The sequence below is a fragment of the Urocitellus parryii genome, chromosome 15 (genome assembly GCF_045843805.1).
Source record: "Urocitellus parryii isolate mUroPar1 chromosome 15, mUroPar1.hap1, whole genome shotgun sequence".
NCBI lineage: Eukaryota > Metazoa > Chordata > Mammalia > Rodentia > Sciuridae > Urocitellus > Urocitellus parryii.
In genome coordinates, this window is record NC_135545.1 from 47,836,309 (window position 1) to 47,855,295 (window position 18,987).

The 18,987-nt window shown below is 50.1% G+C and overlaps 1 protein-coding gene and 1 non-coding gene across 2 annotated transcripts; both read left to right on the forward strand.

Annotated features, from left to right (window-relative positions):
- The first annotated feature begins 925 nt into the window (after positions 1-925).
- Positions 926-3,720, forward strand: Exosc6 (exosome component 6). Its single transcript, XM_026399202.2, has one exon. It carries the CDS (start codon positions 973-975, stop codon positions 1,789-1,791), a length of 819 nt encoding a protein of 272 aa, XP_026254987.1. The 5' UTR covers positions 926-972; the 3' UTR covers positions 1,792-3,720.
- A 3,464-nt stretch (positions 3,721-7,184) lies between these two features.
- Positions 7,185-7,255, forward strand: Trnag-gcc (transfer RNA glycine (anticodon GCC)). The gene has a single exon. It is a non-coding gene; the product is annotated as a tRNA-Gly (tRNA).
- Positions 7,256-18,987: the final 11,732 nt, after the last annotated feature.

An 18,987-nucleotide genomic window follows, 5' to 3' on the forward strand; every position in this document is an offset into this window, starting at 1 on the left:
GAAAAAAATCTACCAAGAGTTACAGAAAGCAAAGAAATGCTTTTCTTAGAGCTTCTCTTGGGGAGAACATCTCCATGTCTTAGACTGTCTGCTGGGGACATTGTGTGCCGCGCCCTCCGTTTGAGGCAGCTGCTGTGAAGTCAGGTGGCTTATGAGAAGAATTCAGGTGTAGCATTGCCCCCCACCCTCACTCCAGTAACTGCCCCATTCCCACTTGCTTGACCCAAACACGGTCAGTGAGGATAAAGACCCAGGTCTAGCTCTGAATTCAGTTGAAATTGAAATTCAGTCTAAAACTGCAGTTCGGAATCAGTATGTGGGAAGTAAATATATAGCTTGCCTGTGTTAGATACCCGATATAGCTAACTGGTCCTGGGGCCAAGGGTCACTCTTGGCCCTGCCGTCAGAGTTGAAGGGGGAGCAGATCTATGCTGCAAGAAAGAGGCCCTCCTCCCATAGGGTATGAGGAAGAGGGAGGGGGCTGGGACCCTGGGTTAAAGCCCCATGTGCCAGACAGGTGCCAGAAGTGCTAGAGATTGACTACATTGTCTAGTGCCCAATGCAGCAAGAGGGACATTCCATCCATTCATTAAACAAGTATATCAACTAGGGCCTGGAGTACAGGAATTCAGGAACCAAAAGGTCCTTGCCTTGGACAAATCCATAAAAGAGTTGCACACGTGCAAAATTAAGATAACTGCAACCTTCACAGGAAAAGAAGATTAACATCCTGGCCTGGGAGACGCGATCAGCTGGATTCGGCCTTGCTCCCCCTGGCAGGCCTGGGCTTCCTTGCCCCTTGCAAGCGGTTTCACTCGCTGTTCTTCCTCCAGGCCGGCAAGGGGCAGTGTGGGCTCCCCGCCTGCTGCTATCCCGACAGCCCTCACCCGGGCGCGCGTCTTTAAGCTGGCGGAAGAGCCGGCGCGCGAGGCAGGGCTGGGGGCGGAAGCGGCTCGCACTCCGGGTGCTGCCATGCCTGGAGACCACCGTCGCATCCGCGGGCCCGAGGAGTCCCAACCACCTCAACTGTACGCGGCGGACGAGGACGAGCCGCCTGCCCCCCGCGACCCGACACGGCTGCGGCCTGTGTACGCGCGCGCCGGGCTTCTGAGCCAGGCCAAAGGGTCGGCCTACCTGGAGGCGGGCGGTACCAAGGTGCTGTGCGCCGTGTCTGGCCCGCGCCAGGCCGAGGGCGGCGAGCGCGGCAGTGGCCCTGCTGGAGCGGGCGGCGAGGCCCCGGCCGCGCTGCGCGGTCGCCTGCTCTGCGACTTTCGCCGCGCACCCTTCTCGGGCCGCAGACGCCGCGCGCCCCCGGGCGGCGGCGAGGAGCGCGAGTTGGCCCTGGCGCTGCAGGAGGCACTGGAGCCGGCTGTGCGCCTGGGGCGCTATCCGCGCGCGCAGCTCGAGGTGTCGGCGCTGCTGCTGGAGGACGGCGGCTCGGCGCTGGCCGCCGCGCTCACGGCCGCGGCGCTTGCCCTGGCCGACGCGGGAATTGAGATGTACGACCTAGTGGTTGGCTGTGGCCTGAGTCTCTCGCCGGGACCCTCGCCCACCTGGCTGCTGGATCCCACGCGGCTCGAGGAGGAGCGCGCCGCCGCCGGTTTCACCGTGGCGCTTATGCCGGTGCTCAATCAGGTGGCCGGGCTGCTGGGCAGCGGGGAGGGCGGCCAGACCGAGAGCTGGGCCGAGGCCTTGCGCTTGGGCCTCGAAGGCTGCCAGCGCCTCTACCCCGTATTACAGCAGTGCCTGGTGCGGGCAGCCCGCCGGAGGGGAGCGGCCTCCGCATCCTGAGTTCCAAGCCTGAGCACCAACAAATGGAGTGCTGCTGCTGTTCTTGAAAGACCTGTGCGGTCGGTCTCCTGCCTCCACCCAGCTAAGAATCTGGAGCACAGGAGAGGAGGTCGAGACATACACACATGAACCGATGCACTGGACAGCTATGTTTGAATGACTTTTTTTTACAAACTGTTCTATTAAAGGTACTTTGCTACTTGAGCTGGCACCCAGTTACGATCCAACTGAAGAAACCTATGGAAGCAGCCTTACTCCCAAGTTGAAAAGGACTTAAGCTGGACTTATCTGAAAAATGACATCTGGAGCTATGGCCTTTTAAGAGATGAACCCTGTATAGGCCAGCTATTGACTCTTTCCAATATAACTGGGCTACTCTTAAGAGGATGAACAAGGGGGCAGTGCCTCAATATCTTACCTAAAACATAACAAAAAAACTTTTTTTTTAAATGTTGTAGAAACGTCTTCTGTTGTGGTTCTTTAAGTACCAGAGTAGGGGCAGCTGCTGAAATGTAATAAGAATGGGGAAAGTTGAATGGCCCTGGGTACACCCCTACTCAGGTTTAGAGCCAGATAAGATACAAATCGGGGTTGGGTTTGGAAAGGATTGTACTTTGGATGGAAGCAAGATCTTGTCAGCATAACCACAGGCCTCCATTGCTGATGAGAAGTGGGGTCCTGGGCTGCCTTCATCTGGTGCCCCTGGGAGCAAGACCCTGAGCAGTGTGGCCTGGGGAGATGGCAGATGCACTGCCAAGAGTGAGAATTCTTAGATACAACGCCTCCTGCCCGACAGCCTCACCTTCAGATACAGCCCCGCTATTCTATAGGGCAGAGCTAGCTTAACTGACCATGAAGATGGGGTCTTCAGACCTGGATTAAAGGAAGCTAGGAGACTTGTTCAGGAGGCAGCACAGCCTTTTCCCCTCTGTACCCTAGTTTGGTATGAGCTTTGAAATTTGAGGGTATCAAGGACCTGTTCAGCCTCTCTCCTGACTGCCTAGGACAGCCCAGAATAAATTTGAGACCACAATAAGAATCCCCAACCAGGAAGGAGATATACAAATTTTAATGTTTCCCTTCTGACGTAATACATTTTGTGAGGCAAACCTGAAATATGTGGTGTCATACTAGCAAGAAACTATGAAGCTGGACACAAAAATTATACCCCTATTCTGAAGCATGGGTTCATAGAGTAGATGGGGAGTCTGGAACTAAAAGGGGCTAGGTGGGGCACACACAGGGTCTTACAACTTAGTGTCAGACTGGAGGCACACACGTGTTTCAACACCTGCTGGAGAAAGCTGGGCTGGCTGCTGCATGTGCTCCATAGTACTGTGATTTGTGGCTCATGGGGAGGTGGCACCTGAGCCATATCTGCATCCAGGGAACCGTGATGCTGCTCCCTACAGTACCCTGTCAACTGCCTCCTCCCAGACAGCCTCACCTTCATAAGAATGGTGAGCTACTGCTGGGCTGTCCGGGAGCTCATCTGAAAACCCTCTCCAAAGCTAAACCCACCACTATGGGGAGACTCAGCTGGCCTGCCTGACCTGTGCCTCTTCTTCCATTACTCAGAATGGGTGCCTCAGGTTGCCTGGATGCACCTAGGAGGCCTTCGGAAAAACAGGCAAGGAAGGGAGCCACCCAAGAAGGTGCATGAAACTGATGAGCCTGGAAGGGTTCCCACCTACTGGCTTCCCTCTTGGTAGGGTGCTTGATTCTTCATCTGTAGAAAAAAATAAAAAGATGGGTCTGGGGTGGTGGCTCAGTGGTAGAGTGCTTGCCTAGCATGCGTGAGGCGCTGGGTTTGATTCTAGGCACCACATACAAATAAATAAATGTTCATCAACAACTAAAAAAAATATTTTTAAAAACATATTTTTAGTTGTAGGTGGATACAATACGTTTATTTTTATTTTCTTTTGTTTATTCTTTCTTTTGTGTGGTGCTGAAGATTGAACCCAGGGCCTCATGCATGCCAGGTGAGCGCTCTACCACTGAGCCACAACCGCAGCCCCCTAAAATATTTTTAAAAAATAAAAGAGTGGGGTTAGGAATGTGGCTCAAATGGTAACGCGCTTGCCTGGCATGCACGGGGCGCTGAGTTCAATCCTCAGCACCACCTAAAATAAAGATGTTGTATCCACCGAAAGCTGAAAAATAAATATTAAAAAAAAAATCTCTCTCTCTCTCTCCTCTCTCTCTTTTAAAAAAAAAGTAGCTGATAAGACAGGGAGGCAGAGTAGAACTAGGAAAAAGGGTCAACATGTAGTCCCTTTGCTACCTGCCCCCCACCCCTGTGTCTTTGGAGCTTTAGCAACTCCAGGGGAACTTTAGAGTCTTTTGGGGGGGGTGAGGTACATCTGGAATTGGACCCAGAAGTTGCACATGTTAAGCACACCCTCTATTACTAAGCTATATTCTCAGTCCCTCTTCAGGCTTCTTGAGACCTGGGAACTCAAAACCAGCAGGCAAAAGAAAGCATTTTCTCCTTCTAACCCATTCTTTTCCCAGGTCCTAGGCAGTAGTGAAGGCCCTCCTAAGCTCAGAAGGCCAAGGGTGGAACTGAGGAGGTGGAGGAAGGGAGCTCATTATGCCCAATTCCGTGGCAGCACTGGCCTTGCTAAAAGGGCCCAAGAGGTTGTGTGGGCTTGGCCCATCTTAAGGACCACCGATAGTAGAAGACAGTGTGGGAGAACCAGTAATATTCAGGACCTTTAATACTGAAAAAATGGCATCTTCTCCAGCCAGGAATGTCACTGTACCATAGCTTCCCAGGGAGCTTGGTGCCATGCAGACAGCTCAAAGGCCCTGGGGGAGTAGGACCAGGGAGAAGGCAGAATTTGGTTCTTACGTAAGGGATCTGGGACCATGGGACACATTTGTGACATTTCCTCTATAGTCTATAGCTCAAACCTCTCCTGCCTTCCAAATGGAGATGATATTTCAGCCCACAACAGATCCAAGTGCCCAACTGCTTGGCAGTAGTCCCTGGTATAGCATAGCTGACCAAGCCCAGAGCTGCGAGGATAAAGTGCAGGGCCAGGCCCATCCTTTACTTGGGCTCCTCTCAAGTTGAAGTCATATGCTTTCCCCTGCCCCACTATTGTGTGCTGCACAAACCCAAGTCCCTCCCTTGCTCTGAAGGCCACAAGGACCCAAATACAAGGGGGAGAAGAGGGGTAGACCACTCACTGCCTGCTGGGTGTCTGTGCTTCCCTCGGAGCTGTCTGCCTCCAGATGGAACCTCTGGTCCCTGGGCTCCTGCTGGGGCTCCGGAGTTCTGCATGAGGACCCCTCACTACCAGGGTTCCTGTGCTCTTCACTGTCCTTTGTCCCTGTGCAGAGTTGCCAGTCAATGGCCAAGTTTGGAGGCTCCAGCTGACCCCATCAGGGTCCAGCATTGATTTAGGATATCTAGGGCTTGGGAGGGCAAGAAGCAGATGGACCAGGATACTGCTCAGGCTCCAGATAGCTGCTGAATAGGAGGGGGTGACAGAACAACCCAGAAGCCACAAGCCTCCTCCAGTCACAAGAACAGCCAGAGGGAATAGACGGGAAGTGCACTCCAGAGAAGGGAGGCCTGCAGACAGAGAAAACCCCAGGCGGAACCCTGGGCATCCTGGCATCTTCAGAAGCAGGAAAAGCTGGGGCTGAGAGCATGGCCTGGGCCCACCCTGGGTGCCTGACCTGCAGGATGGTCTCTCTGTTGGTCCATGTGTTCCAGACTCTCCAAGAGGCTGTCCACTTGGGCTTTGATCTGGCTCAGCTCCCCTCTGATGGAGCGCAGCTCCTCAGTCCCGACTGCTGGGAGAGGGCCAGTGTTGGACCTCAGCTCCTGGGCACAGAGGCCACAGGAGATGAGGGTAACGTTGTCAGGGCTCTGGGGCCTGTTCTTATTGTAGGTACAGCCATACAGTTCCTCCCAAGCTCTGCAGGAGAAATCTATGTCCCCTTACTTACGCTTTATCTGCCTGGGGGACAGGTGGTTATTCCTGGAACCTTTGTAGGGGCTGCAACTGTTCTTGACTCCCATGCCCAAGTGGGTCCTTCTCATCTTGGAAGGCATCTGGCTGATGAGTGGAGGGATCCTCTGGTATTCATACATTCTATAGGGACAGGAGAGATAAGTCAAGCCGATCAGCACCACCATCTCCCCCAGAGGACCCAGGAGTAGGACCCACTCACCTGTAGGGGACTTCTTCTCTGTGAAGCTCAAAGTTCAGGTTGTAGTTACTGCTGCTGCTGCAGAGACAAATGGGGAGTTGGGGAGGGCGGGGGTCACTGTCTAGGGCCAGAATTTCTACCTGGTCCCTAACTGAATTTGGGGAAGTGGAAATAACGCAGCTGTTCCTTAGAGCCCCAGGATTCTTCACCTGAAGAACCCCCTGGGACTTGCTCAAGGTCACTTTGAGAGACCACAGCAAACCAGCTTTCCCCTGGATGCACTCTGATGAGGAGCTAATGGTTCCAGGTGGCAGGAAGGGACAATTGCCTGCAGGCTTCTGGCCCTCCAAAGGCTTTTCTGCCTAAGCAGGGCACTGTTGATGTTCTGGATCTTAATCTGGCAAAGGATGAAAAGGAAGAATTAAGTGGGAGCCCAAAGCCACTGTGGGGGTGTGAGAGTCTTTAATCCTCCTGTGGCAATTGCCAGGATGCAGCGACTAGCACAGGCAGGGCCAGCAGGCAAGGACAGAGCTGTAGCCAGACCACCTGCCCCTTTGCTACAGGCCTTGGAAAAGGACAAGCTCCAGAAAGAACCCAAAGCTCACATTGTCTGACTTCAGCCTTCTCACACACACTGAGCGCTCAGGGGTGCAGGTGCCAGGAGGGTGGGAGATTCGTTCAGCGAGACAACTGGGTCTCTTCTGCCTGGCAGGAAGGGGCTGTGGGGACACCCGGCAGGAGCTTCAGGTACCATGGCGCTAGGCCTGGGGAAGGTGAGGAATTGGGGATAGTGTAGAGGGTGCATGGGGTAGTGGAGAGGGGCATAAGTTCTGGAACAACTTTCTGGTACTGCTCAGGGCCAGCCCAAGATAGGCCAGGTGTGTGGGGTTCCCTAGAGCGGTCCCTGAGCGGGGCCGCCCTTCCCCAGAACTGCAGCCCGCCCCGTTTTCTGGCTTCAGGAGGCCCGGGAAGCACAGGGCTGCTGACGATTCCGGAGGATGGGAGGAGGAGAAAGAGAAAGGACCGCAGGGCGGGCGCAGATTCCTCCTCCTCCTCCCCGCGGCCCCCAGGTGAGGTGGGTTTGAGATGGGAGGAGCGCTGGGATCGGGTCCCAGCTCCAGGCGACCAGTTTCTGGAGCCCAGAAGGTTGGGCAGACACCGGATCTCAAAGGACGTCTGCCTTTGACCACCTGAGCCTCGGTGTTGGCCCTTCCCACGGCTCAGCATTGGTGGTTCAGTGGTAGAATTCTCGCCTGCCACGCGGGAGGCCCGGGTTCGATTCCCGGCCAATGCACGCTTTTTCTTCCTTTGGTTGTTTTTAACTTCCTTAACCATACTCCTGTTTTCCAAAACGACCATTTTAAATGTATTAAGCCAGGGATGAGTCTTGTGAAAGAACAGACTTTTACTAACTACTGCTCAAGTTGAGACAGGCAGGGGTTTGGGCGCATGCGCTCCTGCAGCCGAGCCTGTTTCTGGGAGAGGTCCCCCTCCTCCCGGGGGCCTCCCTACTCCCGCTTCCTGTGCCAGCGCTGACCCGTTCCCCAGGCCGATGGCCCTGCCTGTTTCTCCCCCAGGGGAGCGTCCTGGTGGTACCTGGGCAGCGGCGTCCGCTGCCTCTGGTCTGGAAACGGTTACAGTCTGCCAGCCTGGACCTTCCAACGACAAGAGAGAGAACACAGTCGGAAGGGCTGTGTGGGGCAGTGGTCAGGCCACCTCCTCAAGAGTTCCCAGACCGACGAGCAAGAGGGACCCGGGTGGGTCAGTCCTTCACACCACAACTTTCCCTGCGCTTGACAAATTCTATTTTTCAGATTGGAAAATGGGATCTGAAATCCCCCAGTAAGTACTCCTGGAGGGGCCCCCAAGCAGCACCTGGGGTAGCACTGGGTTGCTCTCACCGGAGTCCCTGGGCACAGTGAGGCCTTAAGGAGGACACCTCTGCCTACCTCGGCCTCAGGTCTTGAAAGCCCAGAGGCCCCTCGAAATGAAGACCGAGTCCCTTTAGGACAGGCAGGATCACTCACTCCCCATGGCTTCTAGTCTCCCGCCCCCACTACCACCCCAAAGTGACCCAGGGTGGGAAATGGATCCAAGTCGGCTGGGAGAGGGGTTGGAGCAGAAAATGTGAAACTGGAACTGAAAAACTGAGGAGCCACTAATCTTCCATCAGACAGCCTCAAAAAATGGTCATAAACGGGCACCGTGGGGCAGGCCTGTAATCCCAGCAGCTCAGGAGGCTGAGGCAGGAGGATTGGGAGTTCAAAGGCAGCCTCAGCAAAAGCGAGGTTCTAAGCAACTCAGTGAGACCCTGTCTCTAAATAAAATACAAAATAGGGCTAAGGATGTGGCTCAGTGGTCAAGTGCTCCTGAGTTCAATCCCTGGTACCACACACACACACACAAAAAAAAAAAAAAAAAAAAAAAAAGAAGAAAGAAAGAAAAAAAAAATGGTCATGATGGCAGGTGCAGTGCACGCCTGTAATCCAGTGGCTCTGAGGCTGAGGCTGTAGGATCACAATTTCAAAGCCACTCTCAGCAATGCAGTGAGGCCCTAATCAATTTAGTGAGACCCTGTCTCTAAATAAAGTGTGTGGCTCAATAGTTAAAAGCCCCTGAGTTCAATCCCCAGTTCAAAAACAAAACAAAACAAAACAAAAAAACTGGTGTGAGCCAGGAACAGTGGTGCATGCCTATAATCCCAGCTACTCAGGAGGCTGAGACAGGAGGATCGAAAGTTGAAGGTCAGCCTCAGTAATTTAGTGAGACCCTGTCTCACTTTTTTTTTTTAATATTTATTTTTTAGTTGTAGTTGGACACAATACCTTTATTTTAGTTATTCATTTTTATGTGGTGCTGATGATTGAACCCAGGGTCTTGTATGTGTGAGTCGAGTGCTCTACCACTGAGCCATAACCCCAGCCCCCACTGTCTCACATTTAAAAATAAAAATAAAAAGGGCTGGGGATGTGGCTCTGTTGCACAGGGTCTGTGGGTTCAATCTCCAGAACAGCAACAACAAAAAAAATAAAATAAAGTAAAATAACAAAATACATCACATGTGATAACTAGGAGAACCACTCTTCCATCAGACAGAAGATTATAAAGTCTTATCAACAGACTCCCCTAGGTGAGAGTCTAGCTCACAAACCAACACACAGCATTTACAGATCTACATCACCAAAGAATGTAAGGTTAAAAACAAAACAAAACAAAACATTTGTACACCTCCACTCTGCAGCCCCCAAAACAAAAACAGTGAGAAGCTGCTCAGGCTGTTACACGGCAGGTGACACAGACTCACACTGCTGCTAGCAGGGAGAGATTTGGCCTAATTCCTCTTGAGGTCAACCTGGAGGTACAGAGGCCTCTCAGAAGCCCACACCCAGCCCTGCCACCCCACTTCTGGGGAGATGAGCAGAAATGAATGCCAAAAGTAACCGGAACCATGGTACCGGGGTGTTTGCAGCTGCGCTGTTCCTAGCAACAATCACCTGTCCTCAGAGCAAGGCCGAAATCTCCCCAAGTGCCACATCAAGGCCAAAAGCTGACTGCAGCCATTGCAAATGCCCAGTTAAGGAGGCAGAGAGGACAACGGGGGTTCAATATACCCTCCTCACACCAGTGAGAACGGCGTGTTTGCTAGAAAATGTTGGCGAGCTCCTTTATGAAAATGTTTAAAGAGTATAAAAATTGCTTTAAGGGCTGCAGGGAGCTCAGTGATAGAACACACTCTGGAAGCATGTGGGAAGCACTGGCTGGGTTCGATTCCCACACCAGAAAAAAATATATATATATATCTATATATTGCTTTAAGTTTCCCAAGTGAGGGGCAAGGTGTCATCCAGAGAGGTTCCCATTTACTACTTCTCAATGTCTATACCTAGAAAAAGCCCTCGACTCCCACAAGTGAGGTTTCCCCTCAGAGGACCCAGGCCTGGCTTCAGAACACAGAAGGGACACCAGCAAGATGGTGACCGGGTTCGTTGGCTACGAAAGTACTAGAATGTGCTGGGTCGTATTCCTGAGGCTGAGGGACAAGGAACCTTCTCACCAGAATGACCAGACTGCGCGTGGAGTGGGCAGTGTACTGAAGGACCCACTTGGAGTTCTTGTCCTGTCCCAGGAGAACCCAAACAAGCCAGCAACCATCCTCCCTCCTCAGCCGGCCAGGGGACAGACTCACCAGAAGATGGCGGTTCCCAGCTGCCTCTTCTGGCTTGACCGGGCGGGACCGGGCCTGGGCTCTCCAGCCATGTCCAAATCTAAAGAGAGAGCAGGAGAGTAGGGCAGAGGTGAAGGGATAAGGGGGTGCAGTGGGAGGGGAGTGGGAGCACCTGTGCACAGGGCCCTGCTCTTCAGCTCTGGAGGGAAGGCCAAGATCCAGCCGGTCAATGGGCAGCCTGGCCTGGCCTCCAAGGGACCCAGACCCCCTACCCAGGCCTGGCATCAGGCCCCAGGAGTTTATCCTAGAGGTGCCCCTACCTAGACAAAGAGACAGGCTCTTGGGCACACTTTAAAACAAAAATAGTTAGAAACTTCCAGACTTTGGGAAAAGAAAGCTATTGCTTCCTTCAAACCCACACCCACAGCCAATTGACCCATTGCTCAGTTCCTATAACTGGGAGTGGTCCTGTCAAAAGGCAGGAGAGGGTTTGCCTGTGATCCTTGTGTCCTCTGAGGAGACACCCAGCCCTGGTCTGGGATAATTCTTAAGAGTCCTCCTGCTGCCGGCCCGGGATATGGCCCCTCTGTCTGCCTGGCTGCCTATGCCCGCACTGGCCTGCTAGCTGCCGGGCCCACGCCCCACACCTGCCTCTGTGCTAAGCCCCTTGCCAGCTGTCACTGAAAGAGCCAGAGTGGCTCAGAGTGACAAGCAAGTCTCAAATTCACAAAAGTGTTGCCCTCAGACAAACAAATTTCCCAGCCTCAAACCCAGATGGTTTACCTTGAACTCAAAAGCATCACAGAAAGGCAGGGGTCCAGCACAAGATATGGAAGGTTCACCAGGTACCCAGCTCTGGGATGAGCTCTGGAACTTGAATGCTCATGGGAAGAGGAAGTCCTGGGTATTAGAGGCCAGTAATCTTTATGAAATTCTTTTTTTTTTTAATTTTATTTTTTTTTTAGTTTTCGGCAGACATAACATCTTTGTTTTTGTATGTGGTGCTGAGGATCGAACCCGGGTCGCACGCATGCCAGGCGAGCGCGCTACGGCTTGAGCCACATCCCCAGCCCATCTTTATGAAATTCTACTAAAGTTAATTTAACAGATTTGAAATTCTAATTTTTTAAAAATATTTTTTTTTAGTTATAGAGGGACATAATACTTTTATTTTATTTATTTATTCTTATGTGGTGCTGAGGGCTGAACCCAGTGCTTCACACATGCCAAGCAAGGGCTTTACCACTGAGCTACAACTCCATCCCCCCTCCCCAACATTTTTTAAAAAAGAGGTTTATGTAGTATTTTATGGTTGCCAATTGAGTGTATCAGCTAAACTTTAGCAGGATACATTTAAGTATTTAAGAAGAAAATATAGCTGGGTGTTATGGCAGATGCCTGTAATCCCAGTGACATGGGAGTCTGAGGTAAAAGGATGGCAAGTTCAAAGCCAGCCTCAGCAACTTAGCGAGCCCTAGCAATTTAACAAGACCTTGTCTCAAAATAAATAAATAAATAAATAAATAAATAAATAAATAAATAAATAAATAAATAAAGGGCTGGGGATTTGGCTCCGTGGTAAAGTATCCCCTGGGTTCAATCCCCAGTATAAAAAGAAGAACAAGAACAAGAACAAGAAAAAGGAGAAGAAAATAAAAAGGAGTCCTAAATTCTTCAGGCAACTTCCTAATGGATGCCTTGGGCCCAAGGAAGCAGGGAGCAGGGATCCCTGAGGGCCATTGCACTGGCTCTCGGTGTTGCTGGCCAATGGGCCACATCCACTTAGAAGGGTCGGGTAAGGCTCCCCCTGGGACTTGTGTGGGGCTGGCTGAGTTCAATGGACTGAGTGGAAGCTGAAGCAAGGAAGTTGGGCAGCCTTGGGAGGAGGGTGCTGAGGACCCCGGATTCCCCCTTCCCATCTGGACAGAGAGGCCTGGAGGGTGTGCTTGGCCTATGATCAGCCCCAGATTCTCTTGTGACTCAGTAGGCAGCTGGCCGGCCATAATATTACTTAGGGAATGGGTTTCTGCAGCAATGTTCGAGGTCACATCTGGGGCAAGGAACCTGCTGGTTGATAGTAGAACCATGGACAACCATGAGTCAGGACCCTCCAGCCCCAAGGGGCTCCTCTGCCCCAGCCCCCTTGATATGCAGTGACGGCAAGAACAGGGAGGACCTCATTCCCATATTCCCAAATGCAGGGAGGGCTTTGCAGGTGTGCAAGCTGTGCAGCCACATGGGGTCCTCATTCAGAAGGACCTTGTGCTTCCTATATGCTCTGCTGTTGCCATCTTGAAATTCTTAATAATTTTTGAACTTGAATTTTCATTCTGTATCAGGTCCTACAAATCATATAGCTGGGCCTATGCCTCAGCCTCAACCAAAGGTTGACCTGAAGTTTCAGTGGGCAAATACAGCAACATATCAATCACCTCCTGATCTTCCACCCCAGCACAGGATCTCACACACAGAGCTCAGCAAATATTCTGCTGAGTGATCAGGTTATAGAGCCTGGATTCTGTTTCATCATCCCTAGGAGAGGTGTTGTTGTTGTTTTTAAGTGCTCAGGACAGGGAGACCCAAGCCTCATATTTGGGACATGAGGCTTTTGGGCCAACCAGGTGAGAATCTTTCTCAAGCCTTCTCCTGGGTGCAGGAGGGACAACCCTGGTGGGTTCTAAGGCAGCTACTGACCTCTTTTCTCCAAGACATTCTGGATGCTCAGAGCAAATTTGGAATGGATGTTGACAAGATGAAGCTGTGCCCCAGCCAGCACCCTCTACCAGCCTTCTGTCCTTCAGCATGTGTGACATTGTTTGTAGAATTATCTGTACCACCAAGGTACCTTCCTCTTCACTTCCAGAATCCAACATTCAGAGGAGGCTGTCTGGAACTATGTTTGAATCTCCTTGTCCCTGCCCAAGGTACAGAAGCAGAGATTGAGGGAAGAACTGCAAGTCCTAGAGCTGCTTTGGCTCCTTAGCATTCACCTCCAAAGACAGAGCAGGAAAAGCAGAGTCCAGGAAGGGGAGAGCAGTGCATTCAAACTTCTTCCCCACCCAGTGCTCACCCAGAGCCCTCTGTGGTCTCCTCTCCTCACTCACTTGCTTTTCCACTTTCTTTTTTTTTTTTTTTTTGTACTGGGTATTAAACTCAGGGCACTTAACCACTGAGCCATATCCCCAGCCTGTTTTATTTTTTATTTAGAGACAGGGTCTTGCTAAATTGCTGAGGCTGACTTTGAACTTTTCCTCCTGTCTCAGCCTCCCGAGCCCCTGGGATTTCAGGCAAGCTCCACCACACCTGGCTCACATCATTCTTTTGTTGTTGTTGTTGTTCTCCTTAGTTCCACATGACAGCAGGATGCATTTCAGTTCATTGTATACAAATGGAGCACAGCTTTTCATTTCTCTGGTAGGATACAATTTAGAGTTGCACCATATGTGCAGTCATACATGTACCTAGGGTAATGATGTCCGTTTCATTCCACCATCTTTCCTATCCCCATGTCCCCTCTCCTCCTCTCCCTCCCCTTTGCCCAAAGTTCCTCCATTCTTCTCATTGTCCCCCCCCCCAATAAGGGTCAGCATCCATTTAGCAGGGAGAACATTTGGCCTTTGGTTTGGGGGAATTGGTTTACTTTGCTTAGCATAATATTCTCTAACTGCATCTATTTCCTTGCAAATGTCATAATTTTACTCTCTTTTAAAGCTGAGTAATATACCATTGTGTGTATATATCACAGTTTCTTTATTCATTCATCTATTGAAGGGCATCTAGGTTAGTTCCACAGTTTACCTCTTGTGAATTTCACTTCATTCTTGAAACCAGAGACCCCATGAATTTAACAAGGAGCATGTTTGGATGCCAAGTCTTTCCTAGAGGAAGCTCCAGTTCTGCACAACTAGCCAGCTTGAAGAATGTCCACCCCAACACTAACCTACTAGATCTCAGCTAAATTCCACCTGCAGCCCGATTCCCCAGAGAGCTCTGCAGTGTGAACCACACCACAGAGAGGAGTCTGTGCTTTCTTGGGGCCTGCCCTCTAATTGACATCTCTCTCTTCTCAATCCTATCTCAGGACAAACAGAAGTAGTCCCTTACTAGGGTGGTGTAGCATGGCTTATCCTTTTCAAAGTCTTTTCACATTTTGAACAAGAACCCTGGGAGGTAGGAAGAACCAAGATCTTTTTTTCCCATTTCTCAGACAAATAAACAGGGGTCCAGGGAGGCAGAAATGGGTTCATAGTCCACACTTCTTGATCCACACTTCTTGATTCCCAGGCAAGGAATCTTTCCAGAAACCCTAATGTTCACCTATGCTCTTCTTTTTTTTTTTTAATATTTTATTTTTTAGTTTTTTGGCGAGCACAACATCTTTGTTTGTATGTGGTGCTGAGGATCGAACCTGGGCCGCACCCATGCCAGGCGAGCGTGCTACCACTTGAGCCACATCCCCACCCCTCACCTACGCTCTTCTCCATCATCATAACTCCACATCAGTCAGTGTCCACTAGCCAATTTCAAAACTCACTCAGCCCCAAAGAGTGACCTAGGAACAGAGACAATTGCAACTCTGTTGGAAACAGAACAAATGCAAGAAGCACATTTTTAGGTCCCAAGAAGGTCAAAGCAAATTAAATGGTGGCGTGTGTAAAGGTCCAACAGCCTACTCTAGGCAGCCGTGGGCTGGCCCCAGTTGCCAGGCAATTGTTTCCTGCATTTTTTTTTCAACTACATCAAAGAGATGTTTGGGTCTGAAGTAAAATGTCAGCTGAAGCTGGTTCAAGGGAGGACCAAGAAGTCAGGTGATGTAGCCATTTGTGCTCCACTATGGGAATGTCACCTCATGAGTGGACCCTCAGGCCATTCATCTCCTGGCTCCTCTTTTTCACCATTCTTCACTGGAAAAGACAGATCCACACCAGGGCAGAAGATGAGGAATGCTAGTAGTGCTGTAACCCCTCTCCCAGGTCAAGGCCAGGCATGTAGTAGGTGCTCAATTGATATCTGCTAAATAAATGAACGAAACCATTACAGATGCCACACATCTGGAAGTGGGCTGGAGGTCTTTGTTCCATATTCATTGCTCATAAAGCCTCCTAGAAGAATCCTAAGAGCCACATCCTCTTGCATTCCCACCGCTATGCACATTTGACTGCATAGAACGTGGTAGGTGGGACATTAATGAATGGGAAACAAGATGAATGACAGAAGATGACTCAAAGACACAGGAGGTCAGCAGTTAGGTGTGAAGAAAGCAAAAGAACAAAAATGAGAGGCCAAGGAAAAATGAGAAAATCACAACAAACACTGGTCTCCCTGGAGTTCACTGAGCTGATTCCCAGATGTGCCCACCTTGAATTCATCAGATGCACAGAAAGTAGTCAACTTATTTTTTTAAATTTAATTTTCTTTTTTTTAACCTTTATTTTACTTGTTTTATTTTTATGTGGTGCCGGAGATCGAACCCAGTGCCTCATGCATGCTAGGCGAGCGCTCTACCACTGAGCCACAACCCTGGCCCATCAACTTGTTTTCATAGTGCCCCCAGGAAGAATAGAAAGGGTAATTTTGTCATCTTCAGTATTAAAGACTGTCAGTAGCTAGGTGTTATGGCACATGCCATGGAGGAGCTGGGATTACAGGCACACACACAGGTGCCCAGGGAATTCCTATTTTTTCCTATGCATTGTGCTATTAACTTCACATCTGTTGTTTCATTAAACCCTCCACAGCAACCTCAAGGTTGAGGTTAATGGATTTGTCCAGGGCCACATGGACAGCAAGTAGACAACAGTCATGAGCTCCCTCACTCACAACTGCTATACTGTTCCAAGAAATTATGTAATTTATTGCAAACACTCAGAGGGCTCAGCTACAAGCAAAGCCCTTGTATAGGGCTACACTATTACTCACTTCAAGCTGCAAAGAATCCAATGGCAGGTGAGTCCTTGGCTATGTATGTGTATAGTGGTGGGTGGGGGGTGGAGGGCAGGCTGCTAACACTAGCACTGTGGCCCTAAATCCTGGATGTACCAGGGGCTTTTTGCAATGAATATCGGTCATTCTTTGAGCTACCTCATATCCCAGCCCTCTTCCTGTTCAGTGGTATTCCCAAACAGAGCCTGTCTCTCCTGAAAGAAGCTGAAAATGCCCTTTCTGCTTTGCTTTCCCAGTCTTCTTGCAGCTAAGGCCTGGGAACGTGGCTTAGCTCCTTCAGGCAGATCCAGGCCCAACTTGGTACTACAGCTGCTGATGTGCCCAGCAGAGGCAGTAGGGTCTTCACCAGTCAGTTCTACTGTGGGATCTCTTCTAGAACTGATTCCCCTCCCCTTCCAGAGCTCCTGGGAACTAACAAGTATTTCCCACAAACTCATTCCTTTCTACTTAGAGTTGCCAGAATTAGTTTCTGTGGTTTAAAACTGAGAACTTTAATTAAAACCAAAACAGCACCAGGAGAGAATGAAGCAAGAAGCCCTGAAGGAAGTAGGAGGACTCTCAGGCTGGTAAGTGGCCAGAGGACTGTGGAACTCCAGCTAGTAATAAGGGACAGGACACCAGCAGCCCATGCCATGCCATGGCAAGACAGTTAATCCGATAGTCCCCTAGAACAAAGCACTCATCTCAGACAAGGCTTTGAGGGAGCTAGTGCTCCTGTCATAGAAGAGAACAAAGATCACACTGAAGTCAAGATCTGTTGGGCAGGTAGTTGTGCCAATGGCCATAGGAAAGCAATGCCCAATGGCTGCCTCCACCTTCAGGTACCTAGCCTGTGAAGCCTAGATTTCCTAGGTCTCCAGAAAGCACACCATGTGGCAGTCTCTCTGGGTACACAATGAGAATATTGGATATTTACATTCATCTTCATTTTTAATTTTTAAAATTTTTAAAATTGTAGACAGATACAATGTCTTTTTTTTTTTTTATGTGATGATGAGGATCGAACCCAGTGCCTCACACATGCTGAACAAGTGCCCTACCACTGAGCTACAACTCCAGCCCTATACTCATTAATACCCTTTAAAGTATTCATTTGTGTCTCTTTCATAATGTGCATAGTATTTTAGTATTGCAGTACTCGGAGACAATTTATAAGTGAATACAGAATGGAAGCACTTTTATTTATTTATTTATTTATTTATTTATTTATTTATTTATTTGGTACCAGGGATTAAACTCACACACTGAGCCACATCCCCAGCCCTATTTTTATTTTTATTTTTTAAATATTATTTTTTAGTTATTGGTGGACACAATATCCTTATTTCATTTTTTATGTGGTGCTGAGGATGGAACCCAGTGCTTCACCCACGGGAGGTGAGCACTTTACCTCTGAGCCACAACCCCAGCCTCCTATTTTTATTTTTAATTTAGAGACAGGGTCTCATCGAGTTGCTTAGCACCTTGCTGTTGCTGAGGCTGGCTTTGAACTTGTGATCCTCTTGCCTCAGCCTCCTGAGCTGATGGGATTACAGGCATGGCCATTGTGCCTGGCATTAAGTTGCTTTTTTGTTTTGGTACCAGGGATTGAACCCAGGGTTGCTTACCCACTGAACAAAATCCCCAGCCCTTATTTTATATTTTATTTAGAGACAGGGTCTCACTAAGTTGCGGAGGCTGGCTTTGAACTCACAATCCTCCTGCCTCAGTCTCCTGAGCTGCTGGGATTACAGGCTTGTGCCACCACCATGTCAGCCATGTTTTAACTTTCACAACTAAATTATACACAAAGCACCAGGTTGATGAGCGAGAGAGAGAGAGAGAGAGAGAGAGAGAGAGAGAGAGAGAGAGAGCGCTATGCCTTCTAGAACTATCTTTAGAACACCAATTTGAGCCAGAAGGCATTGCAAGGGGTTCACTGTCCTGTTCTGGGCAGAACCTCAGGAAAGGGCTTCCTTTCTCTTGGAAAGCCTAGCAGCTTGTTCCATATTCTCTCTCTCCCTGGAGGCCAGCTGGTTCTCTGAGTTATGGTCAATTCATCCACTTAGCCAACTTTGCTTTCCTGTTCCCCCCTGGGGAAGGTAAACACAGGCTGGAACTTTTTTTTCTTTTTCTTTTTCTTTTTTTTTGGTGGTGGTAATACTAGAGATTGAACCCTTTCTACTATCACACAGTATCCCCAGTTCTTTTTATTTTGGGACAAGGTCTTGTTAAGTTACTGAGGCTGCCTCAAACTTGTAATCCTCTTGCTTCAGCCTCCGGAGTCACTGGAATTACAGGTGACTGCCACCACACCCGGGCTAGGTAGGGACTTTTAAAGAACTAGCTCCAGGGCTGGAGGTGTAGGTCAGTGGCAAAGCACTTGCCTAGCAGGTAGGCGGCGGCCTGGGCTCCATCTCCAGCACTGCAAAAATAAACCACCAGAGAGGCGGCACATACCTAGTAGATCAGGCCTTGCAAAATTTCCAGAATGTACTACGGTATCACTATCTGATCATTTAACCAATATCTGATGATTGCATAAAACTGTTTTGTCCTCGGATTGTTGGCCATGCCGAGATATAAAGGGCAGCAAAGCCAGACACAACCACTGAAAACCTGAGGGAGGAAGCAGGGAGCGAGCCGGGCTGCCCAGGATACGTGCCTTCGATGGCACCGCCTCCTCACACCTTGGGCTGATCTCCAGCGCGTCCCAGCTCAGAGCCTTGAGGACCTCGGAGGTGACTGGTCGCGCCCCTCCGTTTCCGCGGTGAAGCCTGTGGACCACCAAACGAGCCGCGGGCAGGTCTTTCCACACCGGCGTCTACACCTGCCGGGAGCCCACTGGACTTCGGGTCACACAGCCCACCCGGAACCACTCTTCCCACCGCCTACTGCGTGGTGTTGGGGTGCGAGGGTCTGGGACCCGCCGCCCGGAC

What these genes read in the sequence shown, in the direction of transcription:
- Exosc6 (XM_026399202.2), top strand. Translation starts at nt 973, where the DNA reads ATGCCTGGAGACCACCGTCGCATCCGCGGGCCCGAGGAGTCCCAACCA.